The 25,938-nt window shown below is 39.5% G+C and overlaps 2 protein-coding genes across 2 annotated transcripts in view; both read right to left on the bottom strand.

Moving 5' to 3' along the window:
* Positions 1-25,938, bottom strand: part of SGSM1 (small G protein signaling modulator 1) — a 143,980-nt gene that overhangs the window by 58,547 nt on the left and 59,495 nt on the right. Inside the window, exons 4-9 of the mRNA XM_066603897.1 lie at positions 18,125-18,287; positions 13,192-13,344; positions 12,939-13,006; positions 11,385-11,530; positions 9,084-9,215; positions 1,808-1,932 (exon numbers count right to left, since the gene is read on the bottom strand). Coding sequence (XP_066459994.1) covers positions 1,808-1,932; positions 9,084-9,215; positions 11,385-11,530; positions 12,939-13,006; positions 13,192-13,344; positions 18,125-18,287 — 787 coding nt within the window. The remainder of the gene's footprint in view (positions 1-1,807; positions 1,933-9,083; positions 9,216-11,384; positions 11,531-12,938; positions 13,007-13,191; positions 13,345-18,124; positions 18,288-25,938) is intronic.
* Positions 1-25,938, bottom strand: part of CRYBB2 (crystallin beta B2) — a 370,816-nt gene that overhangs the window by 340,120 nt on the left and 4,758 nt on the right. The window lies entirely within an intron of this gene.

The raw sequence follows: 25,938 nt of genomic DNA, 5'->3' as shown, positions 1-25,938 counted from the left end.
CTGCCATTAGCCCATGTAAATGGGCCCTAACCTGTGTTTTGTTCCACTGACTGCATTAAGATATTTTGGTACAGCACTGCTAAGTACATGCTCTTCAATTAAATCATCCTAAAACTAGGGGTTTCTACACTCCTTGGTCTTGAGGCATGCTTATTCTCCCATAGTGTGAGTTTCATTTGTTTCCTTCTGTACATTTACAACCTGTACAAGTCTTGCTACACCCTTAGGCTTAATTCACAAGAGCGTATATCTACTGCGCTTTCACGCCCGGCTAATATACACTGCCGGGATATGGCAGTGGCTTCCACAGACTCCTATGGTAGCTGCCGGAAAAGGGAGGAAGTTTAGGAGCATGTCTGCTAAACTCTCACCCCCTTTCCTCCTCCTCTCCGCCCCTTGACCGCTTTTTGCAATGGGAGGGATCGGGACAAGGCAGGAGCTAGTTGCTAAGCTCCTGCACGCTACTGTTGATACAAGCAGACAAGGGGTGGAAAGGGGGCGGGAGCTGATGTGCCGGCGGAAAGGGGGAGACAGTTTAGCAGAGCTAAACTGTCTCCCTCTGCCCGACGGCATTCCGGGCTCGGCGTATGTGTGCCGGACTCGGGCCATCTGAACGGGCGCACAAATGGCAGATTTGTGCGCCCGTTCATGCGATTTACGGTCACGCTGTGGCCGTGACACAGCTAACCGAGAATCACTACTCTTGTGTGAAAGAGCTCTAAAGGAAGCTAGAGGTCAACAATAAACACACACCGATTGAGAAGTACATTGGAGGAGATGAAATGAGGGTCACGGGGGACTATAATCTGAGAAGTAGACCAATCCTGCCACCCCATCAAATGTAACTGCACTTTAAAAAAAAACAACAAAAAAAAAAAACCTTTTGACACGTCACTCTGACAAATCAAATGTTTTTTTTAAAGTACAGTTACTCTAACACACAATAGGCCACCCTGAATGAATAAAACTGAGGGGGGGGGGGGGGGAAATAAAAACATAGAAATAAAAAGACTTCACACATTCGCTATGCTTAGATTCTGGAGAGATGTAAACCTTTATTTTTGGCTGCAGGAACGCTTCAAGAATAAAAGGTCTAACAAGATGCTAACTGCTCCTGCTTGTCAGATGGATGTAATATACAACCCTATTCTCAGACGTTAAAAGGGTTGTCCAGGACAGTTCATCAGTAGTTAAGTCCCAGTGTTCAAAACTCGGCCTTTCATGGCTGGGATGGGAATAACCACGTCTGTGGTCTGACCACTCTGCAGTCTCGTCTGTTTCTGTAATCCCTGACGATCTTATGCTGTTTCTGTAACTCCCAATGAAGAGAAAGGAAGTTACGGAAGCAAAGTAGTACACAAGTAACAAGGAGCTGCCTTGTTTCTGTAACTCCCAAAATATGGAAACAGCAAACCTTGCTGTGCTACGCCGTTTCCATAACTCCCACTCACTTTAGTAGGAGTTACTGAAACAGCATATGATTGCAGTCTCGGCTGTTTCTGTATTTCCAGAAGTTTGCATCACAGAAGTGGATGTTACCGACTCAGCGGAGATTGGAACACTCCTTTAGGATGCATTCACACGATTTCACGTTTTCGATTGTTGTAGTTCTAAAACCCGTGACAAAATGAGCAGCTACTCAGCAACATGTGAACACACTCTTAATGTAGTATGATGAACAGTAGAATATATACATTACTGTACTGTTCGCACAGGACACTGTGTTTATAACTTAGATAGTTAAAAAAATAAGAATATAAGTGATCAACCTGCAATTTGTAGCAACTGCATAATAAAACATACTCACCTTCTCTCATAGTCTAAATCACCCACAGAGCCATTCATAAGTTGGTTTGGGGTCCATTTTAAGGTCATTATATCTGCAGTTTGATGAAGAGACAAATATCCAGGGATTGCTTCCATATCATCTCTCTAGGAAAAGGATTGGAGGAACTTAGAATGAACAGTCCTTTAATTCTCTTTAAAAAATACACACACTTTCATTTTAAGGTATTAGGATACCTAAAGCCAATTCACAGTTTTCATTGTTCACAAAATGTTGCCCATGACCCCTTCTTCATCTGAATAATTTGAAAACTACAGCTTTATATGATGAATATAAAAATATATGTGCATCAACACTAGCAGCACAAAGCAAGGTAACTACAGTTTCCAGCTCTTTCATCAACTGGAGTGGAAACCCAAGGAGAACAGTACCATGTACAGCAGCAAAACATCAAAACAGAAGAGCACACTACTAAGGCCCATTTACACACCCACATAATCTTTCAAAAGATTGAAAGATCAGTGATCGCTTTGCATCAAGTACTAATAGGCACTAATTGCTATTAGTACTTTATCAGCTTCATTTGCATGCAAATAAGCTTCTGGGAGCTGTTGCGTAACTCAGCAGGAGATCTGAGCTTTGTAATTAGCCCCATTGTTCAGTCATGGGGTGCTAAGAGAAAACAATGTAATCTCTCTATTCCCTGTGGAGAATTCAGCGCCGTGGACAGCAGACCCAGGGTGAGGTCCTGCTTATCAGCTGATACAATGTTATCAGCTGTAATCAGCTCTCCCCAGGAACAATACATGGTGCTGTCCTGCTTATCAGCTGTTCTGCCTAATGATGGTTTTCAAACAGAACTGAAAGCAGTCGTTTGGCAGAAAACTGAAAGACGGGCACATGTAGATACAACGATTATCACTCAAAAGATGGCTTTTGAGAGACTTTTGAGTGATAATCATTGTATCTAAATGGGCCTTTATCAACTATCAAAGAAGACAGAAAGAGATAACAATAATGAGTATAACTGCAGACAAGAGACAATCAAGGTAACAACATACTAAATGTCCTTTACATGATCTAATAATCAGCAAAAAACATTCCCGAGTGTTCATTTGCTCGACAATCAGGCTGTGAAATAGATGCAATGATCAGTCATCGAACGGGCAAATGGCCAATCTCTCATGTGTAGAACTTGCCTATGGAGACGAACAATCTTACGAATGATCAATAGCTCCCATAGCTACAATTCTCAGTCCAAGTAAGCAAAGATAAATGAGCAATGATTGGCATGCTTGTCAATCAACATTCATTTGCATCAGGTCAAGAATCGGTCCATGTAAAAGCACCATTTACACGTAACGACTATTGCTCAAAATTTGTTGAAACAAACGAATTTCAGTGATAATCGTTCAGTGTGAAAACAAAAAAAACCGCTCATTTTTATTGTTCACAGGTTAAATGAAACCATCGCTGAATCGCTGCCTTCTCATCCTGTGTAAACGCTTCCTGTTCAGCGCTTCCCATAGGAGGTATAGCGCTGTATGAGAAGCCCATGATACAGCGGTGAAGTCTTTGTGTAAACGCTCTGCACAAGCGCTGACTACCTTAGCGGTAACTTCAGCGCTTGTGCAGTCATTTTAATGACTACTGGCCAGTGTAAAAGGACCCTTAACCCCTTAAGGACATGGCCTATTTTAGGCTTTAGGACACAACGATTTTTGGCGGATTTTCATCTCCATTTTTCAAAAGCCATAACTTTTTTATTAATCCGTCGACGCGGCCGTATAAGGGCTTGTTTTTTGCGTAGTGAACTGTAGTTTTAATGGTGTCATTTTTGGGTACATAAACTTTTATTATTTTTTTTATGATAACAGGGAGAGAAAACGCATCAATTCTGCCATAGATTTTTTGGTTTTTTTTTTTACAGCATTAAATAACACAATACATTTTTTCTGTGGGTCAGTACAATTACAACGATACCAACATTTTAATATTTTTTTAGGTTTTTCCACTTTTTTTGCAATAAAAGCCCTTTTTTTGGAATTTTTTTTTATATATCACTGCATTCAAAGTCCTGTAACTTTTTTATTTTTCCAGGTACGGAGCTCTGCGAGGGCTTATTTTTTGTGAGACGAGCTGTAGTTTTTATTGTAGTTTTTTTGGGAAATATATGGCTTATTTTGCTCACTTTTATTGCATTTTTTGGGAGGCAAAATGCTAAAAATTAGAACTTTGCTTTTGTTTTTTAGCGTTTTTTAAAACACCTTTTGCCGTACAAAATAAAAAGCATGTTCAACTTTTTGTACATGTTGTTACGGATGCATCAATACCAAATATGTGCCTTTTTAATTTTTTATCACCTTTTTTATGCTAATATTAGAAAAAGCACAAAAAAGGGGTTTTTACAGTTTTAAAAACAAAAAACAAAAAACACAACTTGTGTCCCTCTGAGGGACTTACAATACTGTACTGATGATCGCTGTGATAAGGCATGGCAGAGCGTCTGCCCTGCCATGCCTTAACGCTTATACAGCGATCATAGGCTCTGACAACAGAAGACGCCAGTATCTAGCGTCCTGTTGCCATAGCGACAGGCCGGGCTCTTTGCGATTATATCACGAGAGCCCGGCAACTTCACAGAGGGAGCGCGCTCCCTCTGTGAACCCTTCCTATGCCGCGATCCAAGAGACGGCTCCCACTGTGGGAGATCATGACTGATCTCGCGCTATTCCTATGACGTAAGGGTACGTCATTTTGCGGGAAGCGGTTAAGCAATTGCTAGTTGACAAAGCAGGAATCTGTCAAGAAAGTAGACTTATAATAACTGCTCTCAAAATGAGAGCAGCATGCAGTACACAGCAAATATGCAAGTAAGGGCTCTTCCACACGACCGTATGTGTTTTTTACATTTTTTCGGCCACGGTGTAAAATTGCATGAACCGAAAATTTTTACGCGCTCACAGCCAGCATTTCTCACCCATTAACATGACCGGGAGCGATGTTTTTAGCGAATAAATACACCACATCCCAGACAGCCCTCGCTCTGCTAAAATCCTCGGGATGCCTTCCAATGCCTATATAGAGGCATCTGTAAGCTTTTCACAGCATTGGACACTATTAAAATGCTTCCTCTCCCTTTTTTTCCCAGCTCCCATAGGAGTCTATGGGAGCCGCCGTATATCGGCCAAAAGATAATTCTAGAACTATCTTTTTAACCACGTGGCCGTATTTCGATCGTGTATGTTCCATTTTTGATGGCCCAATGTATTTATGCAGCGTATATCCGCCCGTGTGAACAAATGTATTTGAAACCAATGCCTCAGATGGTCGCGTATATTCGCTGGCCGTAAAAACGTTGCGGTTTATGCACTCATGTATAAGAGTCCCAAACATCTTTTTTTTGCGTATCTGAAACCTCCATAGCTTGTATTAGTGTGTAATATGCACCAAAAAAGGACATGCTGCATTTTTTTTTCACAAGCTTATCACGCAAAATTGCGGGTGCCCACTGGGCTTTTAGCATTGCTTATTACATGCGCATAGTATGTGGACCAAATATACTCATGTGAGTGAGCCCAAAGAGGATTTTTTTTTTTTTTAAATTTATCCAGAGACACGGTCACTGTTGTCCATGAACCATATATGGTTCTATATGGTTCTTAAACACAGCCCTACTCACTTGGATGCTGTACCACACACAAGCCCTGGAGAATACAGCAGTTCCTGGAAAGAAAACTAATTCCATTTCTCTAAATCACAGATGACCCCTTTTACTTTTGATAGTTGAGATGAGCAAAAACCAGCCATTTTGATATGTACAGTACAAGTCAAAAGTCTGGACACACCTCTTCATTCCATGTATTTTATTTACTTTTTCTACATTGTAGAATCATACTGACATGAAAACTATGAAGGAACACATGGAATTAAGTAGTAAATGAAAAAGTGTTAAAACAAACCATATTATTTTTTAGATTTCTCAAAGTAGCTCCTTTTGGCCTTGATGACAGCTTTGCACACTCTCAATCAGCTTCATGAGGTAATCATCTGTAATGGTTTTCTAAAAGTCTTTAAGTAGTTCCCAGAAGTGCTGAACACTTTGCTGGCTGATTTGCCTTCACTTTGCAGTCCAATTCTTCCCAAACCATCTTAGTTGGGCTTAGGTCATGTGATTGTGGAGGCCATGTCATCTGACACAGCACTCCATCACTCTCCTCCTTGGTCAAATAACCCTTAGATCGGTGTGTTTCGGGTCACTGCGAACACTAGATGGGTTACATGTAGCTGCAGAATGCGTTTTTAACCATGCTGATTAACCGTGCCTTGAAGTTTGAATAAAATCACCAACAATGTTACTAGCTAAGTAAACACCATCACACCCACTCTTCCATGCTTCATGGTGGGAACCAAACATGCAGAAACCGTCCACTCACCTTTTCTGTGTCTCACAAAGGCATGACAGTTGGAACAAAAAATGTCATATTTTGACTTATGAGACCAAAATACAGATTTCCACTAGTCTAATGTCCATTCCTTGAGTTTCTTGGTCCAAGCAATTCTCTTCTTTCTCTTGATGTTCCCCAATAGTGGTTCATTTGTCAGAATCTGGCCCTTATGGTCAAATTGCTGCAAGCTCCTCTGAAAAGTTAATGTTGAGATGTGTCTGGTACTTGATCTCAGCGAAGCATTTATGTGGATTCTAATCTGAAGTGCTGTTAGTTTGCAGTTTTTGAGGCTGGTAACTAACAAACGTCTGCTCTGCAGTAGAGGTAACTTGGTCTTCCTTTTCTGGGGTAGTTCTCATAAGAGTCAGTTTCATCATAGAGTTTGATGGTTTTCATGAGTGCACTTGAGGATACCTTCAAAGTTCTTGAAATTTTGATTGACTGACCTGCATGTCTTGAAGTCATGCTGGTCTGTGTCTTTACTTAGTTGAGGGTTTCTTGCCATAATTAGAACAGCAGTTGAAGAGGGCTAATGCTGTATGGAACCGTGTACCAATCCCACCTCTGTACAACGCAATTGATGGTCTTAAACACGTTAAGAAGGTAGAAAATTCCACAAATTAACTCTTGAAAGGGCATATCGGTTAATTGAAAACCATTCCAGGTGACTACCTCATGAAGCTGATTGAGAGAATTACAAGAGTGCCCAAACCTGTTATTAAAGCAAAAGGGGACTACTTTGAAGAATTGAAAACATTCTAGTGTGTTTAACATTTTTTTGTTTACAACTTAATTCTAGATGTGTTCCAGAATAGTTTTCATATCTTCAATATGAATATACAATATAGAATGTAGAAAAAAAACATAAAAACATGGAATGAAACGGTGTATCCAAACTTTTGACTGGTACTACCATAGATGAGTATTTTATATAATTATAAGAATTATACAGGGTGTCCTAGTTAAATTTTGTGACCTGGCAAAAGCTAGTGAGCTAGGCTTTACCAAAATACTGATGTGTAATACTAGGAAACTATACATACAGAAAACTAATTTAAGCATAACATACATTCTTATGTGTAATTGCATGGTTTTACGTGCAGGAAGGGCAAATCGTTCCCATCAAATTCTTGACCTGTCTTCCTTCTGATGCAATGCAAGGCTGTGTGTGAAAGATGCATTGGTGCTCAGCAGCTATTAATTCATCTGGTGCCAATTGTCCAACAGCACCCATTATAATTTTTCCCTAGCTGTACCAGCTCTCCTGAATGTACTACCACAAACTATCAGGTTATTCACAAACACCCGGTGTTAGGCGTCCCCAAAAACCACAGGACTATAACTTCTCCATTAACCCCTCTTCATCCAACAGTATTCCCCACACTTAATGCACTGAAAGGAACTTCTTATCTTTACAAACACAGATACTGGCTCATGTATGTATACCACCCGATTTAGAAAAAGATGGGTGGACAATTGTACAGACCAAGCACGTTTAGCTCTTATCACTCTAATTTATTTAGATTGCAAGTAGAGATGAGCGAGCACCCAAATGCTCGAGTCTGCGTTATTTGAGTCGAGCTTTTCATAAAGTTCGAGAGCTCTACTCGAGTAACGAACTCCATTGACTACAATGGGAGACTGAAGCATTTTTGTATGTGGGTCGCCGGGGGCTGAGCTTTTTTTTTTTTTTTCTAGGTTTGTCTCTCTCTCTAGTCAGCCAGCCAGCCAATTTGCCAATGACGCACGCTGCGTCGCAGCGGGGAGGGGGCAAAACAGGCACGTCACAGCGGGGAGGAGCCAAAACCTGGGACAGGGTGTCGAACACGGCTTGATGCTCGTTCGAGTAACGAGCACCATCGAGTACGCTAATACTCGAACGAGGATCAAGCTCAGCAGAGTATGTTCGCTCAACTCTAACTGCAAGCTCTTGTGAGTAGAGCCCATAATCTGTTGTTCAAATTGTTTATTAGTTTAATACAGTAGACGTCTGTACCCTCTGATTTGTAATGTGATACGGAGAATGTTGGCACTAAATAAAGTTTTATTATTAAAAATTATGTATTAATTTTGTAGCACTGGTTCTTAAATAGTTTTTCAAGACAAAAAAACATTGCTTAAAAAGGTAAAACAATTTCTTAAAATTTGTTCTGTAAAACCCCTTAAATTGAGGTTAGCATTGACGGTGACATCTGAATGGTTAAACAGCTAGGTTGTAAAGTCAATAAACAGCCTAAGTAGATGCAAAGGTGGGGTGTTAATATAACAAATTATAGAAAAAGGAAACCTTCAGCTCCTGGTATATTTTGCTCTTCTCATAATTCCAGTTTAAACTTGTTACTATAATTTTTACATCATTCTCTCCATAGAGATGGATTAACACTAACCATGCAGACCTTTTACATGTATAACCATACACCAAAAACGAACATGCCCAGCAATGATTAAACAACAACAACAAAAAATGCTCGTAACGACATAGCTCTTGAAGAACCACAAAGAGGTAAAAACCCAGCTGTCTTTTTTACTTCACTATGAATAGGCTGCTCAGGAGCAAAAAGTGATCTGTGTGCTCATTACATTGAATTGGATTTCTCAAACTCGGCCAAATAGCACAAAACTAATTGCTTTGCATTTATGTAATACAAAAGGCTGGCTAATCTTGGAAATGTAAGAGAATAGTAAGTCTCAATAGGTTTTATAAAGCAAAGCAGCATTCTTTCTTTTAGTTTGTTCCTGAACTTGCAATGCACACAACATACATGTTCCATAACCAAGGGAACCAGAATGAAACTATCTATTGCAGGTTGCTATGCAATATGTTGATCATAAAGCTCCATAATACTCACAGGTTGAACCATCACATTATTTTTGCCATAAAGAAGAGTTGCCCTTGAATTCTGGTGCAATGACTCCACATAATCCCGTGCCGACATTGATGGTCTATCATCCATACTCCCACTTGAGTGTCTTTTCTGAATCTGTGTAAAAATAAACAATGCAGTTTTTTTTAATATCTATACATCTACAGTATCGTAGGTATAGATGTTGCAAACATTATTTTGACCTGTAATTTATATGATAACCCAACTATAAAGCTGTAAATTCAGTCATCACAATGTGCTAGTCATGTTAATGATTGCTACATCTGTACATAGTGTACAAATATAAAGCTGGGTCCAATTGGCGTTCACTAAAGTAAAGGTCAGTGTAATCATTGAGAAAACCACTAACTATTTTGACAAAAGTGAAGCATAATGGCACATAAATGTAAGGTTTTATATAGTACAGCTCTCAAAAACATTTAAGGAACACTTAAAGGGGTATTACTCCCTAGGCAGTCTACTTACCGCACCTTCTGCTCCCTGATCTTCTCCTGGCTCCTCCAGTCCCCTGGGGTCACCTCATCTCCAGCAGTCCAAATCCTCTTCCGCCTGTTATGTAGCATCCATACACAGGCATTCTGCTTCCTGCAGGTTAATGGACGCTACATTCCTAGTGACATTGCATTCACTGCCTAGCAGGGAGCGCCGAATGCTATCTGCGAGTGTTCTATACTAACGCCGCGAGACAGCACTTATGCGTAGTCTTGGCAATAGCCCGGCGTAGGATTCGGCACTCCCTGCTAGGCAGTGAACTCCACGTCACTGGTGACATAGCCTACACTGACCTGCAGGAAGAAGAAAGCCACTGCATAACAGGAAGAAGAGGATCCAGCTGGCTGGAGGAGGTGTGACCCAGGGACTGGAGGAGCCAGGAGAAGATTGGGAAGGAGAAGGTGTGGTAAGTAGACTGCCTGGGGAGGAACAGGTAAATATTGATTTTTTTTTGGAATGACAAAACTCTTTTAAGCATCACTTCACTTAAACTTCAGGGATATTAATCTCTCAGAAGTATAAATGACTGTGAATCAATTTCCCCAACTTTGGTGCAAATGAAAATGAAAACAAGGGCACTGGAGATAAAGCAGCTAAAATCAACTAAAAAAATGAATGGTTTTGCAAGTGGTGGCCACGAATACTGTAATTAGACAAAAAATGCAGAGGGGGCAATAAACAAGATTAGGTGCAGCAAAGGAGCATTAGTACCTTAATATGTTGCACTCCTGGTCCAGCACATAATAGAACTTATTAACAATAGTTGCTGCCTCCCCCAGGAGGACTGGTGGGGCCTTTTTGGATGGGTAATCAGAATGCAAGAAAATGGAGAGGGCTTGGCACTGCTGATGTGACAAGACCCAGTGTCAGCATTAGATTTCAATCCTTTGTTGCAGCAACGCACTTCAGTGCCAAATCGGCACCTTTATCTGGCCTTTAACAGTTATTGAAGGTGCCAATTTGGCACTGAAACACATTGCTGCAATAAAGGACCTTAACCTAATGCAGATATTGGGTCTTGTGACTCCAGCAGTGCTAACATGCTCCATTTTCTTGCAATCTAACAATTAGTCCCTCTGTATCCTTCTTGACTGATATTTCCCCAGTTTGAGGTTTTCTTTGTGTCCTTTTCTCTACTGGTAGATGACAGTACCTGCAGTCTAGCCTGGATGCACAGGTAGTCCTGTTTCTCCAGTATGGCACCTCTATATGTGCCGTCGCAAGGTTTGCTGCATCTCCCAGGATTCTCAAGGGCATGGAGCAGATTTAAGGGACAGCCTGATATATGAGGAGAGCTGAGAAGTGTTGGTCATAGAAGGGCATTAACCTATCAAGCATTAAGAGCAGTATCTGCTTTTTTGTGCAAGTAGAAACAAGGGGACCACTGCCAGAGCCCTACAGAATGATCTCCAGTTGGCTACAATCTGCATGTTTCTGACCAAACTATCAGAAACAGACTCCATGAATGTTGCATGAGGGCCTGACATCCTGTAGTGGGACTGCTGCTCATAGTCCAGCACTGTACAGCTTGAGTCACATTTGTCAGAGAAATTAATTTTCTAGGTGATTTGGTATACAGACCTTAGCTGGTTGATGGCTTTGGTTTTCATTGATATGTCATTATGTTCTCAACGAATTACACAATTTATACCAGTAAAGATCTTCAACTTGAATCTTTTGTTCATGGAGATTAAAATGTGCGATTTATGTGATCCCTTAATTTTTTGAGCATTCTGACTGACGTCAGGATAAGGCATAACCAAGCTTACTCACACACAGGGCAGGCCTCTTTGTGGGGGAGTCTTGTCGGCAATGTGAACTATGGATGCGATGTCTCTGAACAAGCTCATCTGCTGATGGGTCAGTCCAGAAATGATCTGCGGTTTTCATTTTTGTATATTCCAGGGCACATGGACCAACTAAAAGCCATTGAAAGGAAAATGAAATTTACAACACATATATGAAATTATATCATATATACACATGCTTCCCAACTGTCCTAGATTCTGCGGGACAGACCCAGATTTGGGGCAATGTCCCGGGAGGCAGCAGGCATGTTCCACCTCAACCCTGACAAGTATTTAACTTACTGATAGTCCTGGTTTGATGGCAGAGACCACTGCTGTAATCAGTGTGACCCCTGACCTCTCCGCCAGCTTCTGCGTTCCTGCACACAGATGCACTGATTACACCAGCGGTGTAGCTGCTGCTGGACCAGAGCTACTAGTGAGTTAAATGTTTGTTGGGTGGCTGAAGATCCACTATGGGAGTCACTATTAAGACTGGCGCTACTAATGAGGGTAACTATTACTGTTGGGGCCACCACAGGGGTCACCATTTCTACTAGGGGTCACTATTACTACCGGGTCCATTAAAGGGGGTCACTATTACTTTGAGGGGGGTCAATAAAGGGCACCATTATGGGATACAAAGGGCGTGGCTTTGCATAAAAAAAGGTGTGGCCTGTTATAAAGACTTGCTGCGGCTCGCTTCACACACCGCTACAGTTGTCCCTCCTTTTGTTGTTCAAAAGTTGGGAGGTATGTATATATACTGTTTATACATTATACACACACTCCATTTCAGTACCTTCAAATCTGAGCTAGTGATGATAGTATGGTCGGTATAGGGTCGGCATAGGGTCGGTAGTATGTATAGCAGGATAGAACAGAATCCAAATTATGGGAACTTGAGGATATGTGCAGCAAAAAAATTTCTTCTTTATTATAAACTGTGCATATTAAAAATCACACGTACAGAGGACGCGTTTCAACCCGCTTGGGGTCTTGATCACCTCTCCCATAACATTACCAAAACCATTCCTTAAATAACAAGTGTAATTAAAAACAATACATCACCTGATTTTTAACCCCTTATGTTCTTCAATTCATTCTTAAAGGTTATTTGTCCCATTCCCTCCGGACAAACACTATCTTTATATGTAATATACATTTTTTTCCCACGGATACTTAACTTAGGATTCAGCACGATGAGTCAATATATAGCACATAATACATATATAATGATACAGGTAGATAGAATGGTTATATCTATAGTTAGCATGGAAGCAATTATTTATGATAATATATTTACGGACCATAGATGTAGTTATCATGCCACCTCATTTATAATATTTCTAAAATCTATTCAGATAATAGTAAACCCTTATTATGTTAATTTTTGTTTGAAACATGCCTTTGTGGACTACTAAAGTCAAATCACTATGTCATGGAATCTGGTTACATATTAAACTGCAAACGCATATGATTATGAAGCATTTTAATAAGTATTTATGAAAACATCAAAAGCATGTAATAGACTGTTTACCCAGCAAAGAAGCAAGGATTGGTCCTTCCACTGGATCCATTAAAAGTGCTTCCTTTTCATAATATTTGCTGTTAACAATTAAAAAAAAAAACAAAGATTACAAATAAGGTTCTGTTCACACCTCCGGAGTGTTTCATCATGCTGTTGGCCAGAAATGCTAGAACAAAATAGTATAGTATACCAGTAATTACATGAAATCCATCAAAACTCAAAATCAGTACCTAGATAGGTCAAAGGAAAATCCTGCCATTACCTGGAATTTTCCACTAAATGAAGGACAATTTTATCTAATACTTTTTCAATAAGCGCTGTACGAATCCATAGATGTTTGACGGCCTGCGGTGATAGATTAGGAAGTCTCTGGTTCTTGCGAACAGTCTCATGGGCACCTTGCATTTGATTCTTCCTAGAAATAAATGTCAGGCAGATCAGTGAGTGTAACAGGGGTAGACAAGGATGAACAGTTTGCAACAGAGATAATGGGGCCCTTTAAGACATTCTTTAAATTTAAGGCCCTGTTCACAGTAACATAAATGGCTGATTGGCACTTTTACCTGTATACAGGTTTTTCATTGATGTAGCTGCGTGATCCCTATTTTTAGGCAACATTCTTGTTTTAGGTAAGCTTTTGGGATACATGTACTATATATTAATCCATTACCATTGCAACCAGTTTTGTTTTTTTTCTGCCCTCAATTTTTCATCTGCGCATTCAAATAGCCTTAGCTTTTTTCCATTTTTTAATTGCACAGTTTACCATAAAATATATGAAAAAAAAACCAAAAACCTTTTAAAAAGGTTTTGTGAGATATAACCTTTTACTCTGCGAGTGTGATTATGGAGATACCGAATTTGTATCATTTTTGTTACGTTTAGTAATTTTAACAAAGTGAAAAGCCCCTTTAGCCCCCTAATGACCTATGACAAAATGTATTCATGATTGGTCGCAAAGGTGTAATGCCATGAGCTCGGGAACGGAGCTCATACCATTTCCGACAGCTATCAGCTGTTTCTGACAGCTAAGAGCCTTCAGTAATGGACAGGGTCACAGCTAGCGCTGGTAACAGTCATTTAAATGCTTAAATGCTATGGTCAATGTTAGCTGTAGTGTCTAAGCAGCTAGTCAGGGAAAAGGGGCCCACTCGTCCACCCATCAAGGGCTTAATAGGCTGCTGATAAAACTGCTATAAACTACAATACTGAAGTACTGCAGCATATTGGAGAGGCGATCAGACAATCTCAAGTTCACATCTCTATCGGGACTAAAAAAAAAAAAAGATTTCAAGTGAATTAATAAACAAAAAAAACAACTTTTAAATATTAAAAAATAACAAAAAAAAAAAGGAAAAAAAGTCCTTATTTTTCAAATATAGTTGGAACTGCTGCATCTGGAAAAGTTCAACATATCAAAATATCACATTATTTATCATACACAATGACTGCCATAAGAAAAAAAATAAATTACAATGCCAGAATTTCAGTTATCAACACCCTCGCCCCTGACTCCTCAAAGGATCAGGGTGTTTTGGTCCTGGAGGACCAGACACTTTTTAGGGATTTAACTGCCCTATTTTTTTTCTTCGGCTACCAAAATTATTTTTGTTGCATTTGTTTGTGACACATAAGGCTATTTTTAATTTTTAATTTAATTTATAGATTTTAAAAATTAGTATATATACACACTAAAATAAAGTATGGAAATGGGTTCCTCATTTTGTTTCAGTCGTTTTGATATATAATTTGTGTAGTTTGGGATTATAGGGTGCATATGGCAACAGTTTTGGTTGGCGATGGCGTTAGGTAATTTTCTTTTTTATGTATATATTTTTATTTTATTCTGTAATTTTTTAAAACTTATTTTTGGAACTATTTTTTTTACCATCTATGATCCCATGATGTCATATAAGATCTCTGGGGGTCATTCACATTGTATTTCTTTATTTCTTAATATTTTTTTTAGAGCCCCAGTTACAGTGGAAAACATCTCCCTGTAGTGACAAGTCACTAACAGAGCTGAACAGGGTGTGCTAGGAACCTGCAATTCTGCTGTAACAGGGGGCACCAGGTGGTCACAGGATCACCAGGTCGCATAATGCAAGTAATACTTCCGCTTTCACTTTTTAGTTTAAAAACAGCTTCTCCCTACTCCTCTGGGTCCTCAGCAGTGTCTAATAGCCAAGAACCTAACCTCTTCCTACTTGATTGCAGGAGCAGGGGCTTTAATCTGCACTGTACTAATGTTATCAGACGGGATTCAAGCCCAGGACCAAGCGCCATATATTTAACGTGCTTCGCCCTTAAGAGGTTAAAGAAGTGGATATCAGTCATTGAAATGCACATCAAGACATGAAGATAGGGATGTGAAAACAGTACATTAGGGTCAGACAGAATATAAATTAACACAGCAATTCACAACTCTCTAGTATCCGGAGAGATGTGCAGCATACTGTAGTAGTTGTGTGGGAAGTACAGCTTTACAGCTATTTGATCAAGGTTTACATGCATATTCGGATTGTAGCAGCGCCAGCGTGGGTTAATTACCCTGGTGTTTCAAACATTTGATTGAAAGCAAGGAGACACATCACATCAATATATCTTTGATTCAATCTCTTTGTGTTTACAAGGAAAGCTCCGGAGAGAGTTGGGAGAAATATTTGATATGTGTACAGTGCTAATAAATAAATAACGCTGTGCTAATGTGTTCCTAAACAAAGGGCTCATTCAAACCTACTTAGGGCTCTTCTTAAGGCGTAATGGAACAAATCTACAGACGTATTTATATTAAAGCATTACCACATGATCACATGCGAGGGTACAGACATGGTGAACTTAATTTGCACTAGATAAATACCAGAGACAGAATGAGAGGGCACAGACATTGTGATTAATAGCACTTAGATACCAGGGAGGGATGAGCATAACAGTAAATAATTAGTCCCATGACAAGGAATGTAAAAATTTATAGTCTCTACATTGCTGTTAGGTGGTTACACGAGGCCAACCTGTCATCTCCACTGTGGGTTTCTCATATCTCACAATTTCCACTGGAGTAAAATACCCCTTTGAAATTCCTACTGTTTCTGATAGTATCAAAGATAGTTATAAACTTATATTCCCAAATTCTTCTGTGACATTGGGACTTAAAATTGCCTTAAAGTATAACAACGTTCATATGTTGTATGTTGTGTCCATGACTAGAATAATGCTTAGCTACAGGTAATTCTGTCTGTCTTTCTCAGGTGGCGATGCGATCTCATTCTTGCTCTCAGTTTTTGTCCTGTTTCTCCAACATAAAGGCCCCCAACAGGACATTTACTGCACAGGATCAGGTACACAACATCGGAGGTGGAACATGTGAATGTTCCCGGGATCTTATAGTCCTGCTGTGTGTTGGGGATCCATATCCTGTCCGTGGTCAGTACATGTGAGCAGGTATTGCAGCTCCTTACTCTTCTCATTAAGTATTTACTAACACATTAGAGCTCGGACTCTAGTTGGCTTGGCCAATCACACAATTTTCTGGGGACACTTGGACCTTTTTTCTTGGGGTGTTAACCAATATGCAACCCTGTCAGACACATTTATTTTTTCTAGATATTGCTGAGACAAGTTATGTAATACAAATAATAAATTACATGCACTACTTTCTCTATCTTTCCCTTTTTCCTAAATTACTAATGTACAATGCAATGTATTGAGACTCTTAAAAATATTTTGTAGGATGAAAAAAAATTGCTTTTTAGGTTTTGTTTTTACAGCGTTCACAATAATGACATGTTAACTATTTATTCTTCTCACCATCACAATTTATTTTAATTGGAGTGAAAATGAAAGATCAGTCTGTTCCTAGATACCAAAATTAGTCCATTCCAGGGGCTACAACTCTAAAACACATTTTTGTATCATTGCAAGCATAAAACAGTTTTTCTTTTTTTTTTTTTTTAAAGATTCGTTTTATGAGTATTCTTATACAATACAACAATTTAACAGTGTGACATTTTCATTTTCCCAGCTTACTGGGCCGCTGTCAACGGCAGTATGGCATTAAAGGCGGAAGAAATGGAGTTGGGCCAATGAGAGGTGAATGCTCACAAATGTTCTCAAAGCGAAATAATAGCAGCACTGTTTAATTACTATATGTTACAGCAAAAGTGTGAAATGCACGCGGTGTAACATTGCTGGGAATATAAGCCAAAAGCAGAGTCTTCTTCAGAAGAAAAAAGTCAGTAAAGGCCAAAACATTGGCTTACAGTAAAGCAGCCTTCCAATAGGAGGCACTGCAGAGGCATTATACCATCTCCGATTTGAATACCAAATTCCCAGAGGAGCACTGCATGACCTTTTAAAGTGTCCTCACTACTACTAGGTGTCTTCCATAAGTGGAAACTGTACCCTTTCCCGACCCCAGCATTGTAGAATTTCTCATTTGCATGCTAGATATGCCTAGTTTGTTTAAGGCAATGTGTGAAATGACCAAACTGCAGCCTAAAAATTGAAGACAATGTATAAAAGAAATTAATCTGTTCACTTTCCTAACCCTATTATGAAGGTTAACTGTAACCCTAAGGCCCCATGCACATGACAGGTCCGGATTCTGCCATAACATACTATGGAGGATTTTTGCTGCGAAACCCAAAGGCAGACGCCCTGCCCCCTGATTCCGCAGCAAAAATCTGCTTATGTGCATTAGGCCTAACTATTATTTTTATTATTATTATTAGAGCTAATCTTAACACTATTCATTATTATTATCATAGTTAACTAGAAGTCTAACCTTGTTATAATTGGGGTCAACTCTTTGTCTCAACACTATCTTTCTATGTTTTGCCCAAACTAACCCTAACCCTTATATACGAATTCACTTTAACCATATTATTATTAGAATTCACCCTAGCCCTGTCATTATAGCCCTAACCTTGTGATTATAATTGCAGTTAACCCTCTTTTATACTTGGTTTGTTTTTTCACCCCCAAGATAATGGGGTTAGATTTGGCAAACATTCTATAGAATAATTAGGCATTTTATAAAATCACTAGGTAAAAGTCTATAAGGTTAGAATAAAATTAAATTATTTCACACTTTGCAAAAATGCTAAGCATTCTTAAAAATTCCTGCATTTCATACTTTGGCTGTAAAAAAAATGAATAAAACATGTTGAAGGGTTTTCTGAAAAAGTAACTCTTACTTGATCTCTAATAGCTGTTCAAGATCCTGTACGTTCCTGCAAAGCTCTTCTGCAAGAGGAAAGCTCTTTCCCACCTTCATAAATAATGCGGCAATCTTGTTGCTGCGCAAAAATCCAGCAGCCCTGCGCCTCAGACCATGAAGTACGCATGCTTCAACTGCAGCTGTAATTACACAAATGAAAACTTTTAGGTAGTGGTATGAATATACGGTATGTAACAAATACTACATTTTACAGCTTCTACCCTGTTTCCCTGAAAATAAGACATAGGATGATTTTCCAGAATTTTTGAGGATGCAAAATGATTTTTCAGGCTTTTTGAGGATGCTTGAAATATAAGCCCTACTCCAAAATTAAGCCCTGCTAACAGTTAATTTAAAAAGTCAATTTAATTAGTGTCCAGGCAGCTATACATGTAAAAAAGTTAAACCTTTTTGAACAAAAACTAATATAAGACACGGTCTTATTTTTGGGGAAACATGGTTGGTCCTTTTTTGCTCATAATGTATCAGTTTTGTACAATTTTAAAAAGGGACAATTTTCAAAGTTATGCTAAGTAAAAAGAAAAAAAAAAGATGGAAATGAGCAGTAGAAGAGAATCCTGCTCGTTTCAAAACTTAAATAAAAAAAACTATCAATTGGAAATGTTCAAATTGTGTTTATTTGAATCATTTTAAACACAAATGTTTTCCTAAATTCTCCAATATACACTTAACAGATGCTAACCACCACAACATCCTATTGTGAAATGGAACGATGAAAAATTTCAATCTGGTGACCCAAACATAAAAGATTTATTCACTGGGGCAGAGAATTCAGTTGACTACTATACAGTTTCAGTGGTTGGATTTCTTAAGAAAAGAATAGATAAAATATAACTTTTATTAAATATAAGATAACATTTTGGGCTTATGTAAAGAAAAAAGAAAACCCACCACCAGGGTCACACCTGACCAAACTACAAATTCCACATCTAGTCCAGAGAAGTAGAGTATCCAAGACAGGTTATTAATTCAATACCTATCTCTGGTGTTTCAATATTCCACCACCTGAGTAGTTGATATATGTATATTTTACTCATAAGACCCACGCTACACTGTATGAGTCAGTAATAGTCAGATACTTATCTCATAGAACATGAGCAAAACATTGCATAGATTAACAAATGGTACCATTGAAAAGTACAACTCATCCCACCAAAAAAAAAACAAACAACCTTTTACAGCGGCGGAGTCTTTGAATACAGAAATAAACAAAAAATAAGTGAAAAAAAAAGTATGAAAAAGTTGCAAAAAACAAAACAAAAACTAACTACATAAATTTGGGATCGATAGGATTGCACCAGCCTACAGAATGACGGCTCAGTCACACGGGCGCATCGGCACCCGTACAAAGGTGCCGATGCGCCCGTGTGACTGAGCTCGTACTGCAGGTAGAAGACGGACGTCTCTCTGCAGTGCTGAAGAACGAACACATGACCGGCAATGAAGCCGGTCACATGTTCTTTCTCCCGGCACTGCAGAGAGACGTCCGTCTTGAGGTACGGCCGTCTTCCTCTTGCAGAAAAACGGGCACCGATGTGCCCGCGTGACTGAGCCCTGAATATAACATATTTATACTGCATGGTGAAAGCTGTTAAAAATTAAGAACATCACAGAATTGCAGATTTCGTTAATCTTGCCTCTATAAAAAAAAGAATAAAAACTAAGGATGAGCGAGTATACTCGCTAAGGCACTACTCGTTCGAGTAATGTGCTTTAGACGAGTATCTCCCGGCTCGTCCTTAAAGATTCGGGGGCCGCCGAGCGGGGAGGAACGGAGGGGAGATCTCTCTCTCCCGCCCGCTCTCCCCTGCTCCCCGCCGCGACTCACCTGTCAGCTGCGGCGGCCCCCGAATCTTCAGGGACGAGCAGGGAGATACTCGTCTAAAGCACATTACTCGAGCGAGTAGTGCTTTAGCGAGTATACTCGCTCATCCTTAATAAAAACTAGTCTGCACAGCAAACCTAACAAACTGTAAATAGTTTTAGCTAATTTCAGTTTTTACTTCAATGGACAGCATAAAAAAAATGGAATATTTTCATATTATAGTCACACAAAAGACAAAACAGTATGTTTATAATAAAATCCTGCATAGATAATGTCATTTTATGAGAATACATTCCCTTTTAAAAGGACCAGGGGTCAATTGCAGCTTTAAAGAATGAGAACCTTTTTAGTTTTGCCTTTCTAACTTCCATCAACTACGTTTTTTATGTGTAAGATTTTAGAGGTGTCGGGCCTAGTTTTCTTGCTGGACAGGTTATAGATTGTTTCGTAAATTGGAAAATACGAGTTAAAATTTATATTTGTAGGCTTATTTTCTATGGTTCCATTCGACAAACTAAGTTATGCAATATTAAGTACCATATATAATTAGAGATGAGTGAGCACGCTCGGTTAAGGCAGTTACTTGAGCAAGCATTGCTCTTCTCGAGTAACTGCATACTCGTCCAAGCAGCTTCAGGGGGGGAGGTGGGGGCGGCGGAGGGGAGAGAGAGAGAGAGATCTCTCACTCTTGCCCCCGCGCCCACTCCAAATCTGCTCGGACGAGTATGCAGTTACTCGAGAAGAGCAATGCTTGCTCAAGTAACTGCCTTAACCGAGCGTGCTCGCTCATCTCTCTATATAATACAAAATAAGCCATTATTTATTTGATTGTTTAGAGGAGATTATCCATAGCTGGTTTAGATGGGTATGGCTCTATTCATACTGGAATCAGGGTCTACAACAGCTACCGCATAATATCTGTTCTGATCATGATTTTTTCCTATCTCTATTGATTTCAATCAATCAGTTTTTAAAGTATTTTTTGCAGCATGCTGAGCTATTTTGAGCCTCAAAAAAGCATCAGAACTTTTCTGGCCCTTTTACACGGGATGACTGTTCAGAATTTTTCAGATTCTCGTACGCTTGCAGGAATTTGAACGATAATATATTACCCAGTGTAAATGCATGCAGTGAATGACTGTCTGCTTGCTGTTTATGGAGGCTGGCAGGGGAAGAACGTACACCGGCCATCCCGCCTCCATGCTGGCAGCGCTGTGAGTAATACCAGCAATACTCCTTCCTATGTAACAGCACAGGAGCGAGCATCACTGGGACAAGAGTTAGGCATTGTTCGCCTGACAGCTCGTCCCGTGTGAAAAGACCATTACAGAAAAGAGCTATAAAAATGCAGCTTATCTAGAATTTCCAGGCATTAGCATTGACCTGTTGTACCAGTTTTCTGTTGACGTAAAATTAATGCCAACAGTTGATAATATTAATAATCTCACTTATCAAGAATTACTGTACCTCAGAGAATCTGTGGGAATTTCAGAGATTACATTCACACAAGCACTTTGTATATTTGTCAGCTGAATTTTAAACGGAGGTATTTATAGACCATTGGAAGGTTAAAATGGTAATTTAATAGGACTGTTCTGAAATTCAAGCCTTAGGGCTTTTTAATATAGTTGAACAACACTCAATATAAAAGTATCTCAACAAATGTAAGTACAGCTGGCAAGAGCAAAACTGCAAGGCCAGCAGCTGAAGAATGTCATTTATGGTATAGAATATCCGGCCATCATAGTTAGTAGGAATATCCGGCTATCATATTTTACCAGTGACCAAACGAGCTTAATCTGCTAAAATAAAATCTTGTTTAAACACTGCATTTACTGCAATTAGTCATATCTACTGTACCTACTGGCTAGGAAATAAAAGAATCACGTCAATATAAGCAAATGGCAATTTGAGGTTCTGGTCTAGTCAGAAGGTGGAATGAGCTTGCTTACTATGTATTTCTTTTTTTTACATTTGTTTATTGCTCTTATAGGACAAATTAGCATGCAAAAAAAAATCAAATTCAAATGTAAAGACTAAAATTGCATGGATTAGATCTGTGATACTAGAAATGATCCTTATACATTTATAATTTTTACTATTTATTGACTTATCAAAAAGGTTGACTTCAGTAAGGGCTCCTTAACACGGGCATTCATGTAGAGAATAGAACCCATTTCTCAGACGCGCAAAAAAAGAAGAAAAAAAAATTATATAATTATATATATATATATATATATATATATATATATATATATATATATAGTCTATTTTGTGTGTAGTTGCGCACCAAAAGGGCCACGCAGAACTTTTTATGGGGGTGCACATGCTATAAACAGTAGGATGCGCAAAATACAGAGCAAAACCTCATAGAAAAGAACTAGAGATGAGAGAGTATACTCGCTAAGGGCAATTGCTCGAGGAAGCATTGCCCTTAGCGAGTACCTGCCCGCTCGAGAGAAAAGGTATGGGTGCCGGCGCGGGGGAACAGTAGCGGCAGTCAGCAGGGGGGGGGGGGGGGGAGGGAGAGAGAGATCTCCCCTCCGTTCCTCCACGCTCTCCCCTGCAGCTCCCTGCTTGCCGCCGCCATCCGAACCTTTTGTCTCGAGCGGGCAGGTACTCGCTAACGGCAATGCTCGCTCGAGCAATTGCCCTTAGCGAGTATACTTGCTCATCTTTAAAAAGAACACATTTGCACCTCATTAGCCTTTTAAATCATGGCGGGGTGAGTGTCCTGCATCCAAGTTAACATGCGCTGTGTAGACAGAAAACTTCGCCAATACGCATGCAAATGTGCCTCGTTTACGTATGCCCGTCGGAAGGAGTCCCAAGTCTGTAAGTTTTAGTTTTATACAAAGACCTGTTTACACTGGCTAATTCTTGTTAGGATTTATTTGAGCGATCATGACAATAGCAAATTAAGAAAAGTATCATTCAGCAATTATAAAGTGATTTATTGTTAATCTTGGTCAATTGTGTCAGCATAAAAAATAATCAATTGCTAAAATGTAAATTTTGCTCATAAACAGTTTCCAAGTCTCATCTCTTGTGAAAGGGCAGATGAGTGATTACAGGATCGGTGCTGGGAGAACATGGTGCGGAGCTTAGTGGGGACAGGTCTCCTTCCAAGCACAGCCTGCCATCATTTAGGATTATATTTGTAATATATTTTCATTCTCATCACTGGCTGAGCTCAGTATAAAATAACAGCAGTTGTGTTGAGAAGTTGTACGCTTTGCTCACAGGAATTCCCATCTACCTCGGGAATCCCGTTACTCAGTCTTGCTACAATATTGTTCCATTTAGAAGTAATACATGTGCAGCACTCTAGTGAGTATGACATCAAAAAGGATTGTCATTCTCCATTCTACTATCCTCAGTATGGAGGCACCATTTGTGTGCCTTGGAATCAGTAGACATAGATAGCAGAGGGGCTCAATTCATTCAGGAAAAGGGTCTGTATTGTGCTGAGAGTGACTATAATATTAATAATCATCATCATTACGCGCGCTATGAATATCACATTTAATAAAAATGTACAAAGTCTTCCATGCAGAAGTTTTTAAACAGGCCCAGAGGAATTCATTTATTTAAATCATTGCCTAACCACACAAGTAAAATTGGCTCTCACAATATATGACCTTCAATGTGGCATCTGTCAAGGAACCCTTTTTTTGTTGTTAAAAGGCCTTGCTGAAGCCCTAAAATGGCATTTTTTCCAGTAATCACATTTTAGGAAAGGCTTTTCTGCTTTGATAAATCTTTACAGAACAGCCTTGAAATCAAGAAGAAACATAGTTGTGTGTAATGTTCAGTAATACATCCAGTAAGTCAGAAAGGGTTTATTTACTCTTCAAAATTCGAGTTTTCTAATGCAAATTGTGCTAGAAAATGGTCTTACGTACTTGCGCTCACACTTATGTGTTTTTAGATATTTTTGTAGAGTTTTTCTGACTTGTCCAAAAAGAGGCATGGCCTAAATTGCACCAAATTGTTGCAAATTATGCCAAAATTTGGGCGAAATTTGCTGTAAACTGAGCCGACTAATAGGTGGTCTAAACTTAACTTACATAGACGTGAAATTAGACAGATTTATCATTTAGTTATAAATATTGTGCATTTTAAGACGGTCTAGTCCAAACTTGCACTGTCTTTTAGACAGTATAAGGCCTCATTCACATGGGCATCGTTTTTATGCGATGTAGGGGCATAATGAAAAGGAAAAAAAAATTGCATCTAAAAGAACTAATGGTTTCCTATGGGTTCCTTCAGACAAACGATTTTTGATGCGCCTAAAAAAAAAATATAAAAATAGAATTGCGCATCAAGAGATAGAACATAGGTGTGTTATTTTAACAGCGAACGTTCTTGGTGCGCTAAAAGATAGGACACGTTCTATCTTTTGACGAACCAACACAGGAGGCTCCAATAGACTCCTACGGGAGTCTATTCGGAGCAGTCTGAAAGAGAGAGGGGGAGGGAGTTTAGCAGTGGAAAGCGCTGCTCAACAATGACAGGTGCCTCTAGTGAGGCATTTAAAGTAATTAAATGGCACTTCTGCTGACCAAGAAATTTAGGGTCTGTGGCATTATTTCACCTGTCTGAATGGATAATACAATCGGGAAGATCGTGGCTATTCTTCGTTCATCCAATTTGTGGCTGAGTTAGTTGCGATTTTTTGGTGTGGCCAACTCAGCATCACAATGACGCCCGCCTGAACTAGCCCTTAGTAAATAAACCCCAAAGTGCACCATGGCACTCCACGGTCTCTCATAGATTTTTCACACAGCTCAGCAGGAAATCAAACTTTAGTAACTATTTTACTAATATATTTAAATGTATCATGAAACAAAACTGCTCTTGTCCATAAAACTGCCACTTTAGTGGTTTACCTCTTAATTTGCTACTTATTATATGCATAGCTTATAAAATATATCCTACTCATTTTATAGGCTGCGAGATCATAAAAAGCTATAGACCTTTCTGACACATCTTACCATGCACAGATTTGCCAGATATACAAGAACAATGACATGGCTTCCCACTCATTATCACGACTCTTGCATTTAATTGCTTACTTTGTTTCCTGCCGTCACTAATATTTCTAGTGCTCCAGTAAATCCCATCGACAAACAGGATTAGCTGTACAGATGCTGTGCTGTTTAACAAGGCATGGCAAGGTTTGGATTCACAGGATCTTCCAGTAAGATTCAGTGTAACATCTAATGCAGGATTAGCCGGCTTTGTGCCTGAATAACCACACTTTAATTATTTGTAGATGATCATCTTCATTAGTTACATATTTCAAAACATAGTTAAGTTTCTGACAACAGAAACATTGTTGAAACAACATTAGAAAACATGCTCTAATGCAATCTATTATCTGAGATTCGATGCTTTTAGTGTTTGTGTGCTAAGTGTCTGTAGGTTTCTCTTCAGTGAATAAGATGTATAGAAAAAAGGGGAAAATCTGCAGCAAAATCCATACCAAATATCCACACTGTAAAGAGTGAAATCCACAGCAAATAACGGAATTACGCTGCAGACTTAAAGGGGTTGTCCCGCGCCGAAACGGGTTTTTTTTTTTCAATAGCCCCTCCGTTCGGCGCGAGACAAACCCGATGCAGGGGTTTAAAAAAAAAAACAAACGGATAGTACTTACCCGAATCCCCGCGCTCCGGTGACTTCTTACTTACCTTGCGAAGATGGCCGCCGGGATCTTCACCCACGGTGGACCGCAGGTCTTCTCCCATGGTGCACCGTGGGCTCTGTGCGTTCCATTGCCGATTCCAGCCTCCTGATTGGCTGGAATCGGCACACGTGACGGGGCGGAGCTACGAGGAGCAGCTCTCCGGCACGAGCGGCCCCATTCAGAAGGGAGAAGACCGGACTGCGCAAGCGCGTCTAATCGGGAGATTAGACGCTGAAATTAGACGGCACCATGG

The sequence above is a fragment of the Eleutherodactylus coqui genome, chromosome 5, assembly GCF_035609145.1.
Source record: "Eleutherodactylus coqui strain aEleCoq1 chromosome 5, aEleCoq1.hap1, whole genome shotgun sequence".
In the NCBI taxonomy this organism is placed as follows: Eukaryota; Metazoa; Chordata; class Amphibia; order Anura; family Eleutherodactylidae; genus Eleutherodactylus; species Eleutherodactylus coqui.
Note: the sequence above shows the minus strand (reverse complement) of the source record. Positions and strands in the feature narration are given on the sequence as shown.